Source organism: Plutella xylostella, chromosome 5, assembly GCF_932276165.1.
Source record: "Plutella xylostella chromosome 5, ilPluXylo3.1, whole genome shotgun sequence".
Classification (NCBI taxonomy): domain Eukaryota; kingdom Metazoa; phylum Arthropoda; class Insecta; order Lepidoptera; family Plutellidae; genus Plutella; species Plutella xylostella.
Genome location: NC_063985.1, coordinates 9,264,099 through 9,282,743, shown reverse-complemented (window position 1 = coordinate 9,282,743; position 18,645 = coordinate 9,264,099). Strand labels below are relative to the sequence as shown.

Here is an 18,645-nt window from a genome sequence, read left to right as displayed (position 1 = left end):
TTTACTTCCCCACTCTATCTTTATTTTAAACTTTTTGAACTGCCCTAATGTAACGTAATTATTAAGAAATATCATAAACATTATATTATTATTAAAAATATATAATTAGTTATGAAACCAGACATACTATTTATGGCAAAAAAGGACGTAAAATTATGCCCTGTAAAATAGCGGGAGTTTCCACGAGTCCAATTGGCTAAAAAACAGCCAATCATAGAGTGAAGTAGGCCCAACTAATAATTCCTAGCGTCACATCCGTATCCTAGTCGATCTGTACGTTCGGAACATAGTATACTAATGATCTTCATAAACCCCTCCTCCTCCTTCTTATCCTCACGTAACCTCCGAATAATAATAAGGAAAGCGATCATAGATAAAAGATATCGATAACAAGCAGGGTGATTCTTGACTAAAACCATGCCGATTTCTCCAATGAGTCTAAAGATACAAATCTTTCAACACTTGGTCCTAAGTAGTGGGTACAAAACTTTAAAAAACTCACTACGAACCGTTGAGATGCCTGCAGCGCAGATGATGCTGATGATGCCGCAGCGGCTAGGTTAACGATGACGGAACTCCGAATCCGAATCTTGTTCCTACAAGAACAAAATTCTTCCATCGTTTCTTGGTACCACTTCTAAATACTGGCAACACTATTCTTTTTAAGGTTTGTGCCACCATTAATTTGTCAATTTGACATTGACATGACAAATGACAGATACGGCCAAAAAAGCTTCTTGATCGCCAAATTTGTTGTTTTCTAATTTTATAGTTTATTATAGCTTTCAAATAATCAAGTATACAATTTTAAAGAAACGACATGTCTGATAACGACGATGACTATATGTGTGAGGAAGAGGAGGACTATGGATTGGTGGGTTACTTGTAGCTTATGCATGATCAACATTTTTTCAGTTCTTGTCTCATTATTTCTCTATTTACTTACTGTAGTCATATTCCGCTATACTATTATCACTCAGTAGTCATTTCTTCATAAAAACACTTAACAAATTAATAGTAAATAGTTGCAGCAGCAATTTTTGTTACCCTTTGTTTGGTTATGTTAAATGATTTCTCATAATATTTTATAGACTGATAATACATTGCTACTAAACTTTGATTAAAGCAGTGTCCTCTTATTAATGACTGCCTATTCTAATGGTCTTATAATATGATTTTATATCTCTTTTAAACCTGTCATAAATAATACCTGCTCATGTCCTCAGAACAAGTAGTATATGGCAAATAAAAACTATATTCACATTATAACATCACCAACTGTCCATTTATAATGAAATTAACACTTAACTCTTCCATCAGGAATACTCGGAGGACAGCAACTCGGAGCCGGATGTGGACCTGGAGAACCAGTACTACAACAGCAAGGCACTCAAGGAGGATGAGCCCAAAGCCGCACTTGTCAGCTTCCAGAAGGTTCTAGAGCTGGAAGGGGGCGAGAAGGGGGAGTGGGGGTTTAAGGCACTCAAGCAGATGATTAAGATTAATTTTAAATTGGTAAAGTATTTTTTTATGTATTATTCATATAACTTATGGCTGTATTTGTGTATGTATTTGGCCTATACAAAACTTAATGCATGTCAAGCATTGCTCCTCCGATTTAGACTTTTATTAGGAGGTTTCTTATAAGTGCCTATAAGAAACCTCACGTATAAATATGTTACAAAACTTAATTTACAGGTTTGTCTCAAAAAATATTACTTAATAATTCTCTCTAAGTTTCCTTTCAAAATTAAAAAAATATTATGTTATTTCACCCAACACAACAGGCACCAAATATTTCATAATACATATTGCCCTTCAGAGTAACTTTGCTGAGATGATGACTCGGTACAAGCAGCTGCTCACATACATCAAGAGCGCCGTCACCAGGAACCACTCCGAGAAGTCCATCAACTCTATCCTTGACTACATCTCCACCTCTAGGAATGTAAGTTTTAAGTGCTCCAGTATAATTTGACTGTAATTACTTTTTTTTTTTTTTTTTTCATTTTCCATTGTATCTGCAATCAGTCCCAGAACTATGAGCAGATTTCTTCTAAGTTTAGTGGCATTGAAAAGAGTCCCCCAGTGGGGACCCCTCTTTATTTCATCGCTAGGAGTGTGCTAGCTCCATAGGTTCCCTTCTCTTCAAACGACGCTGGAAGTTTGGTGTGGTCAGCTGAGCAGCTAGTTCGTTCGGGTGGTTACAGAGACGGTTTCTATAAGATCCAGCCTGAGTGCGAATTTCTTCAGCTACTGTAGGTATCCCCAAGTGCTCATGTAGTTCGCTGATCCTTATAAACCAGGGTGCCTTGCCAATTGCCCTCAAGATGGCATTCTGTACCCTCTGAATGATGTTTACATTGGAGATGGCTGCGCTACCCCAGAGCTGGATTCCATACGACCATACAGGTTTTAGCACTGTTTTATTTTTTTTATTTTTTTTTTTTTTCTTAATGCATATCTGCCATCAGCTTGTTTAAGCCTTTATCAGATGTGATGACTTCATGACGATGGGGAAGAGTTGTCCACTGACAACACCTTCACTTTAAATATGCGAGTATCACTTCATGTTGAGCAAGTTAGGACGCTTCAAGCGTACAACATCTTTTTCTGTGTTTAAAAGTTCTATTGCCAGTGGGTTTATGTGCCTTTCAAGGCGGCCTTTGTAGCTTTTTATACGATTTTCGATCTCCTCTTTTACTGTTGTCACTTCCAGGTACTCATGGATTTCTTCATTTTTTGTAAACCATGGAGCAGCACATATGTTTCTGAGCACTTTATTTTGAAATCTTTGTATGATTTGTATGTTACTTGCGCAGGCGGACCCCCAGAGTTCGCTTGCATAAGTCCAGATTGGCTTGAGTACACTGTTGTAGACAAGAATTTTGTTTGAGAGGGACAGTCTTGAGGTCCTATTTAGCATCCAGTGCAAGTTTCTGTATCGGATTTTCAGAGCGTCTCTTTTTGCAAGGATATGCGTCTTCCAGTAGAGACCACGATCCAGGTGGCATCCCAAGTATTTGACACTGGCCTTGTGTGGCAGGATTTCCCCTTTCATTGTCACAGGTGGGCAGTCACCTCTGCGCAGTGTGAAAGTGATGTGTACAGATTTGCTTGGGCTTGCTTTGATGCGCCATTTGTCCAGCCATTGATCTATTTTATTCAGGTGAGTTTGTAGCTTTTCTGATGCTATGACAGGATTTGGGCTGCTGGCTAAACATGCGGTATCGTCCGCGTATCGTACGACCATACAGGTTTTAGCACTGTTTTATAGACAAGCAATTTGTTTTCCACTGAGAGCCTAGAGTTTCTTCCAAGAAGCCAATTCAGATTCCTATATTTCAGATTGGTTTCGTCTGTCTTAGTCTTCAGGTGTTTCTGCCAGGTTAGTCTACGATCAAGATGCATTCCGAGATATTTAACTGTGTCATGGTGTGGTAGCTCCGTTTCTCCAAGTTTTACAGGAGGACAGTTTCCCTTGCGTAGTGTGAATGTAATCTGCACTGATTTTGTTGCACTAGCTCTAATTCGCCACTTTTCAAGCCACTTGTGAATATCATTCAGACTTTCTTGCAGATTAAGTGAAGCCTTTTCAGGGATTTTATCACTTGCCAGAATTGCCGTATCATCCGCATACGTTGCTGTCGTAACACCTTTACTTTGAGGGAGATCTGATGTAAATATTGAGTAAAGTATTGGGCCAAGCACAGATCCTTGGGGAACTCCCGCATTTATCTCATAAAACTGGGACATACTGTCTTCTTCCTTTACGTAGAAAATTCTATCCTCAATGTAAGATTTTATAATGTGGAAGAATGAGTGCGGCAGGAGCATTTTTATCTTACACAGCAGTCCAGTGTGCCATACTCGATCAAACGCCTGCTGGACGTCAAGAAAAGCTGCTGCACAGTATTCTTTTTCTTCAAGAGCACATCTGATGGTACTACAGACTCTGTGGACTTGCTCAGTAGTAGCATGCTGTTTTCTGAAGCCAAACTGGTGCTTGGGTATCACTGATCGTTCAGTAAGGACAGGAGTTATCCTTCGCAGGATTACTTTTTCAAAAAGTTTTGATACCACTGGTAGGAGACTGATTGGTCTGTATGATGTAATCTCATTTGGAGGTTTGCCGTCTTTGTGTATCATTGTGATTTCAGCTATCTTCCAAACAGATGGGAAATATCCAGTTCGGATAACAGCATTGAACAAGGCTGTAAGGTAAATTATTCCTTTTCGGGGTAGTTCTGTCAATATTTTCTTATCAATTTTGTCAAAGCCAGGAGATTTTCCATTTTCCAGTCTGTATATTTGCTGAGCTATTTCCTTTGGGCTTGTGTGTTTCAGCGGCATGTCAAGCTGGAAGTCTTGACTCATCACTAGGTTTATATCTTTATCCTCTGAATCTGAAGATGCTGCATTTGGCGTGAAGACCACAGCAAGGTGCTTTGCAAAGGCTTCAGCTTTTTCTTGACTACTTCTCACCCATCCAAGTGTAGAATGTTTTAGTGGCGGTTTAGATTTTTGGGGGCGGTCATGTTGTTTAGTTACTTTCCAGAGAGAATAGTTAGTGGATATAGTTGCACTTAGTCCTTCAAGTTGAGTTTGTAGGAGTTCATTTGAGCAGTTCTGAATAATTTGTTTTAATTCAACAATAGCTTTATTTAATTTAGATTTGTCTGCTGGATGGCGACTTGTTTGCCAAATACGGCGCAGCTTTCTTTTTTCTAAAATCTTAGCTCTGATTTCTTGTGGAACAGGTTTATTTTTCTGTGTCGTTACATGATATGGTGTACACATCTAGCAAGCTTCTTGAATTATATGGAAAAAATTCAAGGCGGCGTCTTCAATGTCGTCCGGTGTTTTAAGACAGATTTTTAGGTCGAGCTTTGTTTCCACTAAGTCCCGAAAGGAGTTCCAGTCAGTGTGTTTGTTATAGATATAATTTCGGTTTTCTCTATGCATGACAAGTGCACTCATTGTTAGTATAACTGGAACATGATTTGACGAGCCGTCCAGGCATGATTCAATTTGAAAGTTTAGTCTCGATAGCCCTGCCGTTATAAAGAAGTCAATGGTATCTGGCAGCTTTTTAGGATCTCCCGGCCAGTGGGTTGGTTCAGCTGTAGAAAGTGTAACCAGATGTTTCATATCTAGACATGCTTTCAATTCTTTTCCTCGTGTGGTAGTCAATCTAGAGCCCCAGTGTATATGTTTGGCGTTCCAGTCACCCCCAGCTATGAACCGCTTGCCAAGCGTCTGGAAGAATTGTGAGAACATATCTTTGTTGATTTTTGGCTTTGGTTGGCAATACACAGATGATACATTAAAGTTTCCATTTTTGTCCTGTACAGAAATAGTAGTGGCTTGAATATGATGGCTTCGAAAATGTGGGAGCTCATGATGACTTATAGATGATCTTATGATCACAGCTGTTCCTCCATGAGCAGTCCCATCTGGATGATTAGTAGTATAGATACTATAGTTAGGAATTCTTATTTGATTTTTATTAGTTAAGTGCGTTTCTGATATTAGAAGAATATCTAGTTTGTGTTCATTTATTAGGACTTCAGCTTCTTTGATCTTCGCAGACAAACCATCTATGTTCCAGGTGGCGATCTTGAGAGTATTCATTTTATAAATTTAGTTATTAGCGTTGACATAAGCCCAACGAGGGACGTTATTTGTTCCAGGAGTATATCCATTTTCTTTGTTTGCTCTATTAGAAGTTTTTGCATGATTATTATTGGCTCAGTCTCATTTGGTTTGTTGGTTTCTTTTCCTTTGGTGGCTTCAGCGAATGTTTTAGTATTTCCCGGTTTAGGACTTAGTTTAATATTTAGTACTTGTTCCTCTACTTTTTTGTCATTATTACTCGTACTTTGCTGGTAAATTGGCACAGTTTTTGCTCGGGTTGCCTTGCGTTTGTGGATTTGTTGATAAACCTCACAGCCTTTGTAGTTTGCAGGATGAGTTCCCAAACAGAGAGCACATTTTGCTGGAGTATTCTTGTCTTTATTTGGACAGTCACTAGTTTTGTAGGATTCAGCACATCTAACGCAACGGTATGGCTTGAGGCAGTTGTTTTTTGTGTGTCCATATTGCTGGCATCTCATGCATTGCACCACAGTACTGCGTTTTATGGGGTCTTCAATCTTGACTGCGGTGTGAAAGATGTACTTAATATTCTTTACTTCTTTGTTCTTGGTGCTGGGTTCCAGGTTAACAAAGAAGGTTGTCGATGGTCTTTTATTTGGACCAACCCGAGCGTTGATGATCTCTCCCCTGACTATATTTCCTGTGTTTTCTATTGCTTCTTTTATAGCTTCTATTGGTGTGGTGTGATGAAGATTTTTAATAACTATGCGATAGCATCTCTCCGCTTTGGGTGTAAAAGTATGTCCAATCATATTCTGCTCTCTCACAAGGACCATCAATGTTTTATAAGCATCAATAGAGTTGCAGGTGACACGCAGTTGATTTTTTGATACAATTTTTATTGCATAGTCTGTTTTTTTCAAAACACTTTCTATGGTACTGACAAGTTTATTGACATCTTCCACTCCATATAGTAGCAAAGGAGGTGGCTTATTCTCACGTTTTGGTAATTCGCCTTCCGCGGCATCTAGTGGTAGAGTTAAATATCTATTGCTTGTATTTGCTGGTGGGGATGGGGATTCCGCAAACTTCCTCTTTTTATTGGTCCTAAGTACGGGTACCCTTTGCCACTGGGGATGTTCAGATGATTCATCGTTAATTTCATCTTCCATGATTTCAGAGTTCACACTTTCTTTAACAAATAGGCTGGGATGAAATATTTGTTGTATCATCTTCTTCTTTTGAGGTTCAGTGGTCATTTTATTGCTGTCTGTAGAAGTACTTTGGGTGGAGGCATGATCAGGACCCCCCAGTAAATCTACTGGATTGGTAGGAATTATTAATTGCTGGCAACCCTAACTTATAAATTTTTGAGGGTAGAAAAATAATTGTCAGTTTGTAAATGTCACTGGTCTATTTTGATCACTGTTTATCTGTAGTATTTGTGGATATTATGTTGGGATAACACTTTCCATAGCACTACACAGGTAACTTTAACTATTTAAGTTGTTTTTATCACTTTACAGTTCCATTTAACACTTTTTTAATCAAATAAAAGCAGCACTGATGTTGCTTGCACTTGACAGTTGACAGAGAAAAATTGACTGTAATTACTGCTAAGATAAATATGTTTTGTTAGCAATATGCTGTTTTCACAATAACAAAAAACAGACTTAAAAAAGATCAAATTCAATACAAACTCCAATATTTGTTCACAAAATTAAACACTTTTTAAAAATTGTGGTTTACTTTATGCCCCGTAATTAAAAGCTATCCTTTTTCTTTCACAGATGGAATTACTACAAGACTTCTACGAGACAACTCTAGAAGCCTTGAAAGATGCCAAGAATGACCGGCTGTGGTTCAAAACTAACACTAAACTAGGCAAGCTCTACTATGACAGGGGAGACTTTAACAAATTAGCTAAAATATTGAAACAGCTGCATCAAAGTTGTCAGGTATGTTTAATTTTATGGTTATATATGCAAAACAATTACCTTCCAATGTTTTACTATTTCCAGGCAATCCTGGCGTCGCTGGTGCATTATCGACGTCTATAAACCCGTTGTTTAATCTGCTTTTCCACCAATCACAACAGCGCCGTATTTATAGCGTTTATCTACGTTCATAACGGAGAGGTACAGTGGGAACAGGACGACTTATCTGATTTACAACGAAAACTTGCACTCCTGCATTCATGGCTAAATGCGTGATATATTTTTTATTGCCATTTAAATATTACACAGAACTTTTGGGTATTATAAAAAGTAGTTCATTCATTCATTCACTCACTCCTTCATTCATTCGTTCATTCAGACGGACGACGGCGAGGACGACCTCAAGAAGGGCACGCAGCTGCTCGAGATCTACGCGCTCGAGATCCAGATGTACACCGCGCAGAAGAACAACAAGAAGCTCAAGGCGCTCTACGAACAGTCGCTTCACATCAAGTCCGCTATCCCGCATCCGCTGATCATGGGCGTTATTAGAGGTATGATACGTTATGATAACACTCACGCCTTGTGCGTAAGTTAACATTATTGAGGTGCTTCGGTTGGGCTTATTGTAATAGCAGGCTCGCACTTTTGAAAGAGCCAATAATATCTTCCCTTCTGGGGTGGAACCCAGATCTCTAGACATAACAACCTCTGCAAAATTCCCCATTGAACGCATTGCACGCAAATACCAATAGTAACGGGTGTCTAAGGCTCAACTCACACTGGCACAGAGTCGAAGCGACGCGACGCGTCATATTTTTCAGCCTATAGCATATTCATCTCTATTGTTCCATTATTTAAGTACAAATTTGTGTTATGTAAATATGGAAGCGCGCGTCGACGCGCGTTTACGCGCGCATGCGCGTTTCGTAGCTCATCTGGTGTCCAGCGTTTACGCATATAATTTACGCGTCGCGTCGCTTCGACTCTGCGGCAGTGTGAGTTGAGCCTTAAACAAATCATTCACATAACATGAACTACTTATAATCAAGAATCAACCCTAATAAATATCCCACAATGTCCAGAATGCGGCGGCAAGATGCACCTGCGAGAAGGCGAGTTCGAGAAGGCCCACACGGACTTCTTCGAGGCGTTCAAGAACTACGACGAGTCGGGCTCCCCGCGCCGCACCACCTGCCTCAAGTACCTCGTGCTCGCCAACATGTTAGTATCAACCTCATGCTTCCGCCCAACTGGGGTATTCGTATTTGCATATACTTATGCCAAAACTTCCATTAGCTATATTTGCCAAATAGGCAACTTGTAGGCAAATTCGAAAATAAGTTAGACGAATATGGTAGTTTTGGCAAATATGAATAGCCAAGTGGGGTACCAGCATCATATTCACTTTACTGGTAGAAAAATACATGTTTAATTGATTTTGCACCTTAAGGCAATGGTCAAGAGTTAAAAATATGGCGGCCATATTTAGGGCACTGCTGGAAATACGCGTGAATATACATAACTAGACTTTGACTCTTGATAGACTCTCCAGACAAACTTCTGAACCTCAGTCTATTTCTTACATAATCTATATATTACAGATTGTACATTACGCACTTTTTTTTAAATATTAAGCTATCATTATTATTATCAACAGGTTAATGAAATCGGGCATCAACCCGTTCGACTCTCAAGAGGCGAAACCCTACAAGAACGACCCGGAAATCTTAGCGATGACGAACCTAGTGATGGCGTATCAAAACAACGACATCAACGAATTCGAGTCCATTCTGAAACACAACAGAAACAATATAATGGATGACCCGTTCATTAGAGAACATATTGAAGACCTGCTCAGGAACATAAGGACACAAGTGCTTATAAAACTGATTGGGCCCTACACGAGGATACACATACCGTTTATTTCTAAGGAGCTCAACATTGACGAGAAAGAAGTGGAGAATTTACTCGTCACGTGTATCTTGGACAAGTGAGTCTAATCTTAAACTTGTCTTTTTCTCTATTATCATTATCATCATCATCATCTTGTATTATGTATTTTATTAACAGTAACATATACTCCACTGCTGGGCATATGCCTTGCCCAATGAGCACCACAACACCTTTCTCATCTTACGCTACGCATGCCTGTTGTTACTCGAAACTCGCACCACTACCGGGATACATACAATACCGTACTAAAAACATATTTATTCTATTTCAGCACAATCAGCGGACGCATAGACCAAGTGAACTCAGTATTGGAGCTGCAGAGCGGCGCAGGCGGTGCGACGCGCTACACCGCGCTCGACAAGTGGACGGCGCAGCTGTCCTGTCTGCACCTCGCGCTGGCCAACAAGATGGCGTAAACTGAACGGACCCCGCATCGATAAGGCTGATTTTTTTACGCTGGCAACACCGAAATAAAAACTCGACAGAATATGTCGCTTGAAGCAGAAACGGATGTTTTTGGTCACGACTAGACTGTCAAGTGTTTTATAGTCTCTACTTTCTTCGTATTTGCTCCTCGAGATTGTTTCGTTACGTTTGCAAAGACATTTTGTGATATCTGTGCAACTTTACTTTGGCTAGTCCGTTTGTATAGTTGTTGTAATAAAACACCAGTGATAAATGAAATAAGACAGATTTAAGTTGTATAGAGTTGTGAATGTAGCTTTTTTATATCTGTGCACTTGTCTTTGTAATTTGTTGAAGAAATTTTAATAAAGGAGCAATTCTCAACGGTTATGAATTTGTTCCGACTCAATTTGTAAGTCAAATACAATATTGAAATAACTTGCAAATGTATTATTTCTAAAATTAAGTTTGTTTAAAATTTTAGTATTTCTACATATATACACTAGGGTTCAACACGGCAGTTAACTAATAAATAAAACATTGAAGTAAAATAGTTACAATTTAATAGTGTATATTTTATATCGGACGGATTGATATATCACAGGTTAGTTATAATAATAATGCACATTTAGAAGACCTAGCATAGCACACTGCGTACGACATGATTTGACAAGACTTGTCGCGCGCATGCTAGGTCAATAGTTTACGTTCACACAAAATGGCCTCATAGGCATAATACATTTCATTATATTGCAAAAAGTATTTAAAAAGTGTAGGTTCGTGTGATACTTTAGTGTATTAGGTATAATTATGTACTAAGCTAATGTATTTTGTAAAAAATAACGTCACATGTACAATATAGACCGGGCACCTTTTCAGATTTATACATGATATATTGAGCTATTCTTGCTCATATAAAAATATAATTTCCAATACAAATTCGAGTAAGTACATAAGCCTTAAAAATAGATTATAATAAAGTTATCATAAAGTTTAAGATTAACATTTTTAACGTGATTAAAGTAATGTTAAGACATAAAATATAAATGGCACTAGTGCTAAAATAGTCACTAAGTTAAACACATGGAAAATAGAAAGCCAATTATCATTTACACATACATAGAAACCGATATGTAGGTACTTTGTTCCTAATATTACATTTTTTTAAATTAATTAGAACCAGAATAAATACTGGAAGATGGACACACTAAAAAAGTGTAATACTTTAATAATGATTTAACAAATCATTAACTCATATCTCATCTGTAAGTTTGTAATTTTTGTCCACATAACCAACACAAGATTTTTTAGCAACATTCGTATAGACTTGTCTTATGTCTCGTAATGGGAGTAAACTAATCATTGCGTCTTTCTTACATTTATAATGAAGCTTTTTGACGCGCGGCTAAAGCACGCATGGCTGTCGGTGTCGCAAGTGACTAAATACCTAAAGACTTGTAGCTTGAAGTTGAGAAGCGACTAGCCGCACGCCGAAATAGTGTCGTGTTGTGTATCGCGAAATAAGTAATATAATGAACGACACTAGTGTTTCTCATGCAGCCAGGGCCGGAAGATGTTGAAGATGATGATGAAGACTCGTCGTGCTCGCCTCGGCACTAACTCGGCTGCAATGACCCACTTTCCGCACGTTTGTTACATAACAACACTAGTGTTTCTCGTGCAGCCAGGGGCGGAAGATGCGCTAACTCGACTGTAACGGCCCACTTCCCGCACTAGCATCACACAACAACACTAGTGTTTCTCATGCAGCCAGGGTCTGAAGATGGGCAGCGTGCTGGGGTAGTGCGTGGGCGGGTGCGGCGCCTCATCGTGCTCGTCTCTGAACGGGTAGGTCCCGAGGAGGATCGGCAGTTGAAGCTTGACCTCCTTTTCTAGGCTCTTCGGCTCGATTATGAACTGGAATTGTAAAGGAAAGAATTTTGTAGATGGTGTGGATAAGGAAATTATGTGAAAATGGCGGCTTTATAGGTATAAGCCGCACCAATAAAGAAACTTATCTAAAATGGCGGTTATTACGCATGCAGAACAGGGAGGTTTTTGTATTGTCGTGTCATAATGAAACCTAGGTCTATATCCAGTATCCACAGAGTGTAATACTTACAAAAGAGACTGGTCACAAATGTATGGAAGCTGGGACCATCACCAATAGAAATGAGTGATACGTCGTTGAAAAGGTATTTTTTTTCAGAATACGAATAACGGAAGCGCTAGTCCCGATTTACTGTCCAATTAGAATAATCGTACCTTGAAAGATTTTATATTTTATTTCTGTAATTTTAATGTTTTTGTTATTTTTTCACATTAATTTTTATTTTTTATAACAAAATTATCATCATTCATTATAATATTATTTTTGTTTATTATCTCAGTAAGTAATACCAGTTGAAAGAAATTTCTCCTATTTTAATAATACGTGTATTACGCCCTAACTGTCATCAGGAGAGAGAGTGCAATTCCATAGAAAAATACTTCCTTCCGACGAATATATTTCAAAATGGACGACTTATAACGGATTTGTCGTCATAACATCTTTTGCTCACTTGAAAAGAGCTATCCAACGATGTATGACTGACAAAACGCCCATTGTCATTTACAAATACATCATAAGACAGTAATAAGGTGACAGCCCCGTAGATTGGTGAGTGGTAGAGGCGGCACTTACAGCAGCTCGCCGCGCCACCGGCACTGGTCCACTACCCCATTCAACCGTGACCGTGAACCTTATATAGGGTGCAATACTCACAAACACATCATAAGACACAGTAATAAGGTGACAGCCCCGTAGGTTGGTGGGCGGTAGGGGCGGCACATACAGTAACTCGCCTCGCCACCGATCCACATCCCATACGACAATGAAGCATAGCACAAGTATTAATACTCACAAACACATCATAAGAGACAGTAATAAGGTGACATCCCCGTAGATTGGTGGGCGGCAGTGGCGGCACATACAGCAGTTCCCCGCGCCACCGGTCCGCCTCGCCCGCTCGGGTCTTGCCGTGGCGTAATACAGCCAGTTCACGGACCTCCTTGGCTGCTAGCTTGCCGTGGGCTGAGTATTGGATTGTCTGGGGAGAGGAGAGAATAAATAGGTAAGAGGCTGGTTATAGGAATGGGTTTACCTGTACTCGTTATTCTAGGGTATAAGATTAGGCAATAAGCATTTTACGAATCTTTTTATCCCTGGAAGAAGTTTCCCGAAACGATGCCGGCTGGCGAATGCTACATAAAAGGTGTGGTGATTGTCGTGTGCTCATAATAGTGTGAAATGGATATTAGAGAGTAAAATGACATAAGCATTAAAATACTCAAAATCACACATAACATAAGCCAGATAAAACTAACCTCAGTAAGAGCGGCCCGACTAGCTTTAATCGCATGACGCGAGTTATTCACAATGGTGGCCGTGAACGCGATGCTCTCGCCCGGCACATAGTCTATCACTTAATATAGCACCACTTTGGATAGAAGCTTAGAAGGTAAAATGACATAAGCCAAAAAATCCACAAACCTCAGTAAGTGCAGCTCGACTAGCTTTAATCGCATGTCTTGAGTTATTAACAATGGTAGCCGTGAGCGCGATGCTCTCGCCCGGCACGTAGGCGCCGCGGTCCAGCGCCACGCGACAGGAGACCACAGTAGGTAAAATTACATAAGCGTTAAAAAGTGCATAGATCCCACATACCTCAGTAAGAGCAGCCCGACTAGCTTTAATCGCATGTCGCGAGTTATTCACAATGGTGGCAGTCAGCGCAATGCGCTCTCCTGATACGTAGGCGCGTAGGCTGCTACAGTATAACTAGATTAACTACCTACATAGATCGCAGCTTAGTAGGTTTAAATTACATAAGCCAAAAAATCCACAAATCTCGGTAAGCGCAGCCCGACTAGCTTTAATCGCATGTCGCGAGTTATTCACAATGGTGGCCGTGAGCGCGATGCTCTCGCCCGGCACGTAGGCACCGCGGTCCAGCGCCACGCGACAAGACACCACTTTGGATAGAAGCTTAGTAGATAAAATAACATATGTAGCAACATAAAACTAACCTCAGTCAACGCGGCTTTAATCGCATGTCGTGAGTTATTCACAATGGTAGCCGTGAGCGCGATGCTCTCGCCCGGCACGTAGACACCACGATCTCGCCTACCACACATTATAACCACCGAGTTCTTATGGAAGCTTATAGGGTAAAATAAAAAAGCATAAAAACACATACCTCAGTAAGCGCAGCCCGACTAGCTTTAATCGCATGTCGTGAGTTATTCACAATGGTAGCCGTGAGCGCGACGCTCTCGCCCGGCACGTAGGCGCCGCGGTCCAGCGCCACGCGACAAGACACCACTTTGGATAGAAGCTTAGTAGGTACAATATCATAAGCAACATAAAACTCTCCTCTAACCGATGTAATCGCATGTCTTGAGTTATTCACAATAGTAGCCGTCAGCGTGATGCTCTCTCCCGATACATAGGCGCCCAGTCTACCACTTAGCATAACCAAAAGCAGACAACTTTGGTATAAACATGATAAAAAAACACAAACCTCAGTAAGCGCCGCCCTACTAGCTTTAATCGCATGTCGTGAGTTATTCACAATGGTGGCCGTGAGCGCGATGCTCTCGCCCGGTACATAGGCGCCGCGGTCGAGCGCCACGCGGCAGGAGACCACGCCCGCGCCCACGCCGATGTGGTTTACCATGCATTATAACCACCGAGGACTTTGGATGGAAGCTAATCGGGTAAAATGGTATACTTAATCGTTAAAATACTCAAAATCCCACTAACCTCAGTCAGCCCAGTCCGACTAGCTTTAAACGCATGTCGTGAGTTAGTAACAATGGTGGCCGTGAGCGCGAAGCTCTCGCCCGGCACGTAGGCACCTAATCTACCACTTTTAGTATAACTACCTACATACAGCAGCTTAGTAGGTAAAATTACATAAGCATTAAAATGTACAAATCACAAACCTCGGTAAGTGCCGCTCGACTAGCTTTAATCGCATGTCGTGAGTTATTCACAATGGTAGCCGTGAGCGCGATGCTCTCGCCCGGCACGTAGGCGCCGCGGTCCAGCGCCACGCGGCAGGAGACCACTTTAGATCGAAACTTAGCGGTAAAATGATACAAGCATTACATTTACATCTAGATATGTGAACCCACCAACCCGCAGTGGACCAGCGTGATGGGAAATGGTCCAAGCTTAGGAAGGCAGTTTAGACCCTGGGATATGCACAAAGGTTCCATTCGAGAGAGCCAGGTGCAGGTACTTACACCCCCACAGAGAATAGAATAGAATGATACAAGCATAACCACTCATAATAATCACACAAACCTCAGTAAGCGCAGCCCGACTAGCTTTAATCGCATGTCGTGAGTTATTCACAATGGTAGCCGTGAGCGCGATGCTCTCGCCCGGCACATATGCTCCTCGGTCCAGCGCCACGCGGCACGAGACCACGCCCGCGCCCACGCAGCCCACGCCGATGCGGTGTTCTACGCTGCACTCGAACTCTTGCTGGGGGGTGGAGGTAGAGTATATAAGTTGGAAGTGAGGTAAGATTGGATGGAATTTCGGGATAACAAATGAATGTGATAATAAATAACGAGGCATATTATTGGTCAAAATATTTCTCTGGATAAAACACTGCTGTACAAAGGTAGGCTTTTCCCAAGGAGAAGCTTCAGCACTCAGCCTTAGGTTTTATCATATCGGCATCTTCAACCGTATTAGTTCACTATAATCTAAAAATAGAGTTTAATGTACGAGCTTTTTACGCTACCTACCACCTAAATTAGTGTGTTTCCCATAAATGGATCAATACTATAAGCGAGTGGGTAAATTAACAAGGTTGCCGATAAAACCTCTGTAATAGGAGATAAATACATTGTGGCACACATTATATAACAATACGAGAAATTTTATACGGCTTATTAAATTACATAGTCATTAGTGCGCATTGTATTCTTGAATTGTTGCATAAAGCTCAAGATTATTATCTGACTATTTTTTTGACCTAGAGGAAAGAACAATGAATAGATAGGTAATTGCCCCAAACTCTCAAGAGGTCAGACTGATATAATTACCTACCTTGCTTGTTTGACCTCTTTATTTATCACATCTGCACTTTTTATGTAAGAACCTGTACAAATCATAGTTAAATAAAGATTAAGATAAAGGCTGATGTGAATATAATAGATTTTCTATTAAGTAGGTACTCTAGGATATTGGCTGAAGGTATTTCCATTTTTTATAGCAGATATAGTGTGATTCAAATGAAGGGTCTAGTAAAGTCTAGTTCGTCTATAAGGCCCCCCGCGCACTAGGCAGCCTGGCTGCACAGCCAGGGTTGCGGCGGTCAGTAAAACATAACATATGATGTTATATAGGAGCCCGCGCACTAGGCAGCCACGCATTCCCATATATTTTACTGGCTGCCGCAATCTGGCTGCGCAGCCAAGCTGCCTAGTGCGCGGGGGGCCTAATAGTTCAACCACATTCAACTTACCGACAAAACAGGAGGTTCCAGATTCAAATCAATAGGGTTCATGACTATGAAGACCTGTTGGTTTTTGTGGGTCAAGCCGTTGGGCTCCCTCAGGGCTGCCTTGCAGTAGTACTGGACCCAGCCGTGGGTGCCCAGGAATGTTGATGGCAGGCCCATGGGCAGACCCAGCTTGAACGGGAAGCTGTGGATGCCGGGTGACAGTACTGACGTACCATGACCTGAAATGAACAGCTAAGGTTTAACTAAAAGTTCAGACATGCCGAAGAGAAGTGGTGAGCCTGGTGATATTTTTTGTTAATTACTTAACAAGACTTGTGTTGTAATTATCAAATGACATCATAAGCAAACTTAACAAAATAGGGAAACAATTTAAACCTTGCCACAAGTTTTATTTTTTATTCTGGAGCTTAAATGAATAATGTAACTGGCAAAAATGTTGTATCATGAAGCTATAATGCTCTTGTCATGCACAGTTGAATAAATAGTATAGTTGAATTGAATGATTTCATCCATCTTATTTTTCATCAATGAGGAAAATGCTTAACACAAATTCTTGCTTGCTTAATGCACATTCCAGTTGCCTGTATGTACCTATGTATGTGATTTATCAGCAATTTTCATAATATTCATGTTCTCGCAGTTAAATTACTGCTTTATCAGTTTACTATCTTTATCAATACAATAAATCTGCCTTCTGACAGAATACAGGGTCCTATCTTGGTGATATCCTATTTAGATACATTTCTATTCTAACTGATAATTAGTGAATAGCTTTACCTGGCTCACCAAGCAGTCTCATTCTGAAATCGATGTAGTTCTCTTTGTCAAACAGTCTTTCTGTTCGACCAGAGCCGACCCGCACCACTCCTTCACCAACTACATGAAAATGTAGACCTGAAAATAAGTGATAAAAACATCTATCTATTTTCAATTTAATTATAGATTTTATTCTATCTGTTAAATAACAATATAGTCTTCAAACACAAAGTGTATTGTGAGTAGCCATCAGGGAGTTAAGTGACTACTACTACTCTTGGGGATTACTGTTGGTAATTCATATCTCATGCATATCAAATAATTTTTACCTGTAATATATCAAATCAAACTGATAATCTATAAACATTCAGTATTCAGTGCAGTTAAATTAATATGCACAGAAGTTTTACACAATTTTAAGTAGGTAGGTACTTTGTAACTAATCATTATTATTCTGTTTACTTTATTTTTTACATGTTTTTCCAAGAATGCTGATATCACAGGTATGTAAATTAAGGGTTTAGCATAAAAAGGCAATGTTACCTAATACAGGAGTGTCATCCTGAAGTTCCATCAACACCTTCCCAGACAGGAACTGTCCCGGGAAGTACAGCAGGGATGTGTTGTCAAACACGATCAGGAACTTCAGCAGCTTCCGCGGCATCTTGCTGAGCTCTTCCGACTCCTGACACGCAACTTATGATGTGAGTACGACAGTAATTTACTGCCTGCTAAAGTGAATATTTTGTAGGAAGTTCATGAGTGATTAAAACACATGTTTTATTAATTTAAGTTTGTTAGAATATGAGGAAGTATTTAAAAAGGAATAAGCAATTATCGTGATAGTAATTTGTCGTGCTAACATGACATTGGTATGTGGAAGATAGGAAGTACGATTGATGAGCAATTCAAAGTTTACACAGTTGCTTACAAAAATGTGGGTTACTAGTTAAGTTTTGAGGGAATTTAGGTGACCCTCGGTTACGAAAGGTACGCCCACTGTGACAATATTGTTAAATCTACATACTGTAGGCTGGGCAGGACAAAGTTGAGAAATACTCGAAGGCCGTCAACATAAACACAATTTATCTTACCTTGATAGAAAATACCGACTGTTTATTATATTAAACTTTGTATTTCGGTCATAATCCAGGCATTTGTGGTTTTAAATTATGCGTATTCACTTAGAAAAGTTAATTTACATTAAAATTCAAGAAATTAACAAAGCAAAAACTTCCCCACTCCACTCCACTTCGTAACTTTTTGACATTTAAGTATGGCTACGTTCAAGATCGTGGAATAGAATCATATATTTTTTTACGATATTACTGTGGAAATTATAAATAATTTTTTGAACGCATACATAACAAAATGACACTATTGTTCTGTTCTTTTTGTACACTTGAAAAAATGGAGGACTGTTATTGGTTGATTAAGTTCATGAATACTCTGACGGACCAATGAAAATA

At 40.0% G+C, this 18,645-nt stretch overlaps 2 protein-coding genes across 5 annotated transcripts; one reads left to right on the top strand and one right to left on the bottom strand.

Moving 5' to 3' along the window:
* Positions 1–703: 703 nt before the first annotated feature.
* Positions 704–10,334, top strand: LOC105382586 (COP9 signalosome complex subunit 2). The gene is made up of 8 exons (XM_011552496.3): positions 704–874; positions 1,321–1,515; positions 1,823–1,948; positions 7,389–7,556; positions 7,915–8,089; positions 8,621–8,759; positions 9,196–9,528; positions 9,763–10,334. Exons 1-8 carry the CDS (start codon positions 821–823, stop codon positions 9,905–9,907), a joined length of 1,335 nt encoding a protein of 444 aa, XP_011550798.2. The 5' UTR covers positions 704–820; the 3' UTR covers positions 9,908–10,334.
* A 108-nt stretch (positions 10,335–10,442) lies between these two features.
* LOC105382585 (arrestin domain-containing protein 4) lies at positions 10,443–18,471 on the bottom strand. 4 transcript variants are annotated; one of them, XM_048633581.1, is made up of 8 exons: positions 18,271–18,467; positions 17,720–17,861; positions 17,198–17,314; positions 16,421–16,638; positions 15,247–15,429; positions 12,800–12,985; positions 11,682–11,813; positions 10,443–11,471 (listed from the first exon to the last, which is right to left on the bottom strand). In XM_048633581.1, the coding sequence occupies exons 2-8, from the start codon at positions 17,838–17,840 to the stop codon at positions 11,439–11,441; spliced, it is 990 nt and encodes a 329-aa protein (XP_048489538.1). In that variant the 5' UTR covers positions 17,841–17,861; positions 18,271–18,467; the 3' UTR covers positions 10,443–11,438. The 4 variants fall into 4 exon arrangements, with proteins under 4 accessions (XP_048489538.1, XP_011550796.1, XP_037968309.1 ...); XM_011552494.3 differs by having other exon boundaries at positions 10,443–11,813; positions 17,720–17,907; positions 18,271–18,471; XM_038112381.2 differs by having other exon boundaries at positions 10,443–11,813; positions 18,271–18,466.
* Positions 18,472–18,645: the final 174 nt, after the last annotated feature.

Bases quoted from the DNA above. Each gene is read 5' to 3' on its own strand.
- LOC105382585 (XM_011552494.3), bottom strand. From the start codon at position 17,840: ATGCCGCGGAAGCTGCTGAAGTTCCTGATCGTGTTTGACAACACATCC. The intron at 17,315-17,719 runs GTAACATTGCCT...ACTTATTTTCAG, and splicing joins GGATGACACTCCTGTATTAG to GTCTACATTTTCATGTAGTT. The intron at 16,639-17,197 runs GTAAAGCTATTC...TGTTCATTTCAG, and splicing joins GAGACTGCTTGGTGAGCCAG to GTCATGGTACGTCAGTACTG.
- LOC105382586 (XM_011552496.3), top strand. From the start codon at position 821: ATGTCTGATAACGACGATGACTATATGTGTGAGGAAGAGGAGGACTAT. The intron at 1,516-1,822 runs GTAAAGTATTTT...ATTGCCCTTCAG, and splicing joins TTAAGATTAATTTTAAATTG to AGTAACTTTGCTGAGATGAT. The intron at 8,090-8,620 runs GTATGATACGTT...CACAATGTCCAG, and splicing joins GATCATGGGCGTTATTAGAG to AATGCGGCGGCAAGATGCAC.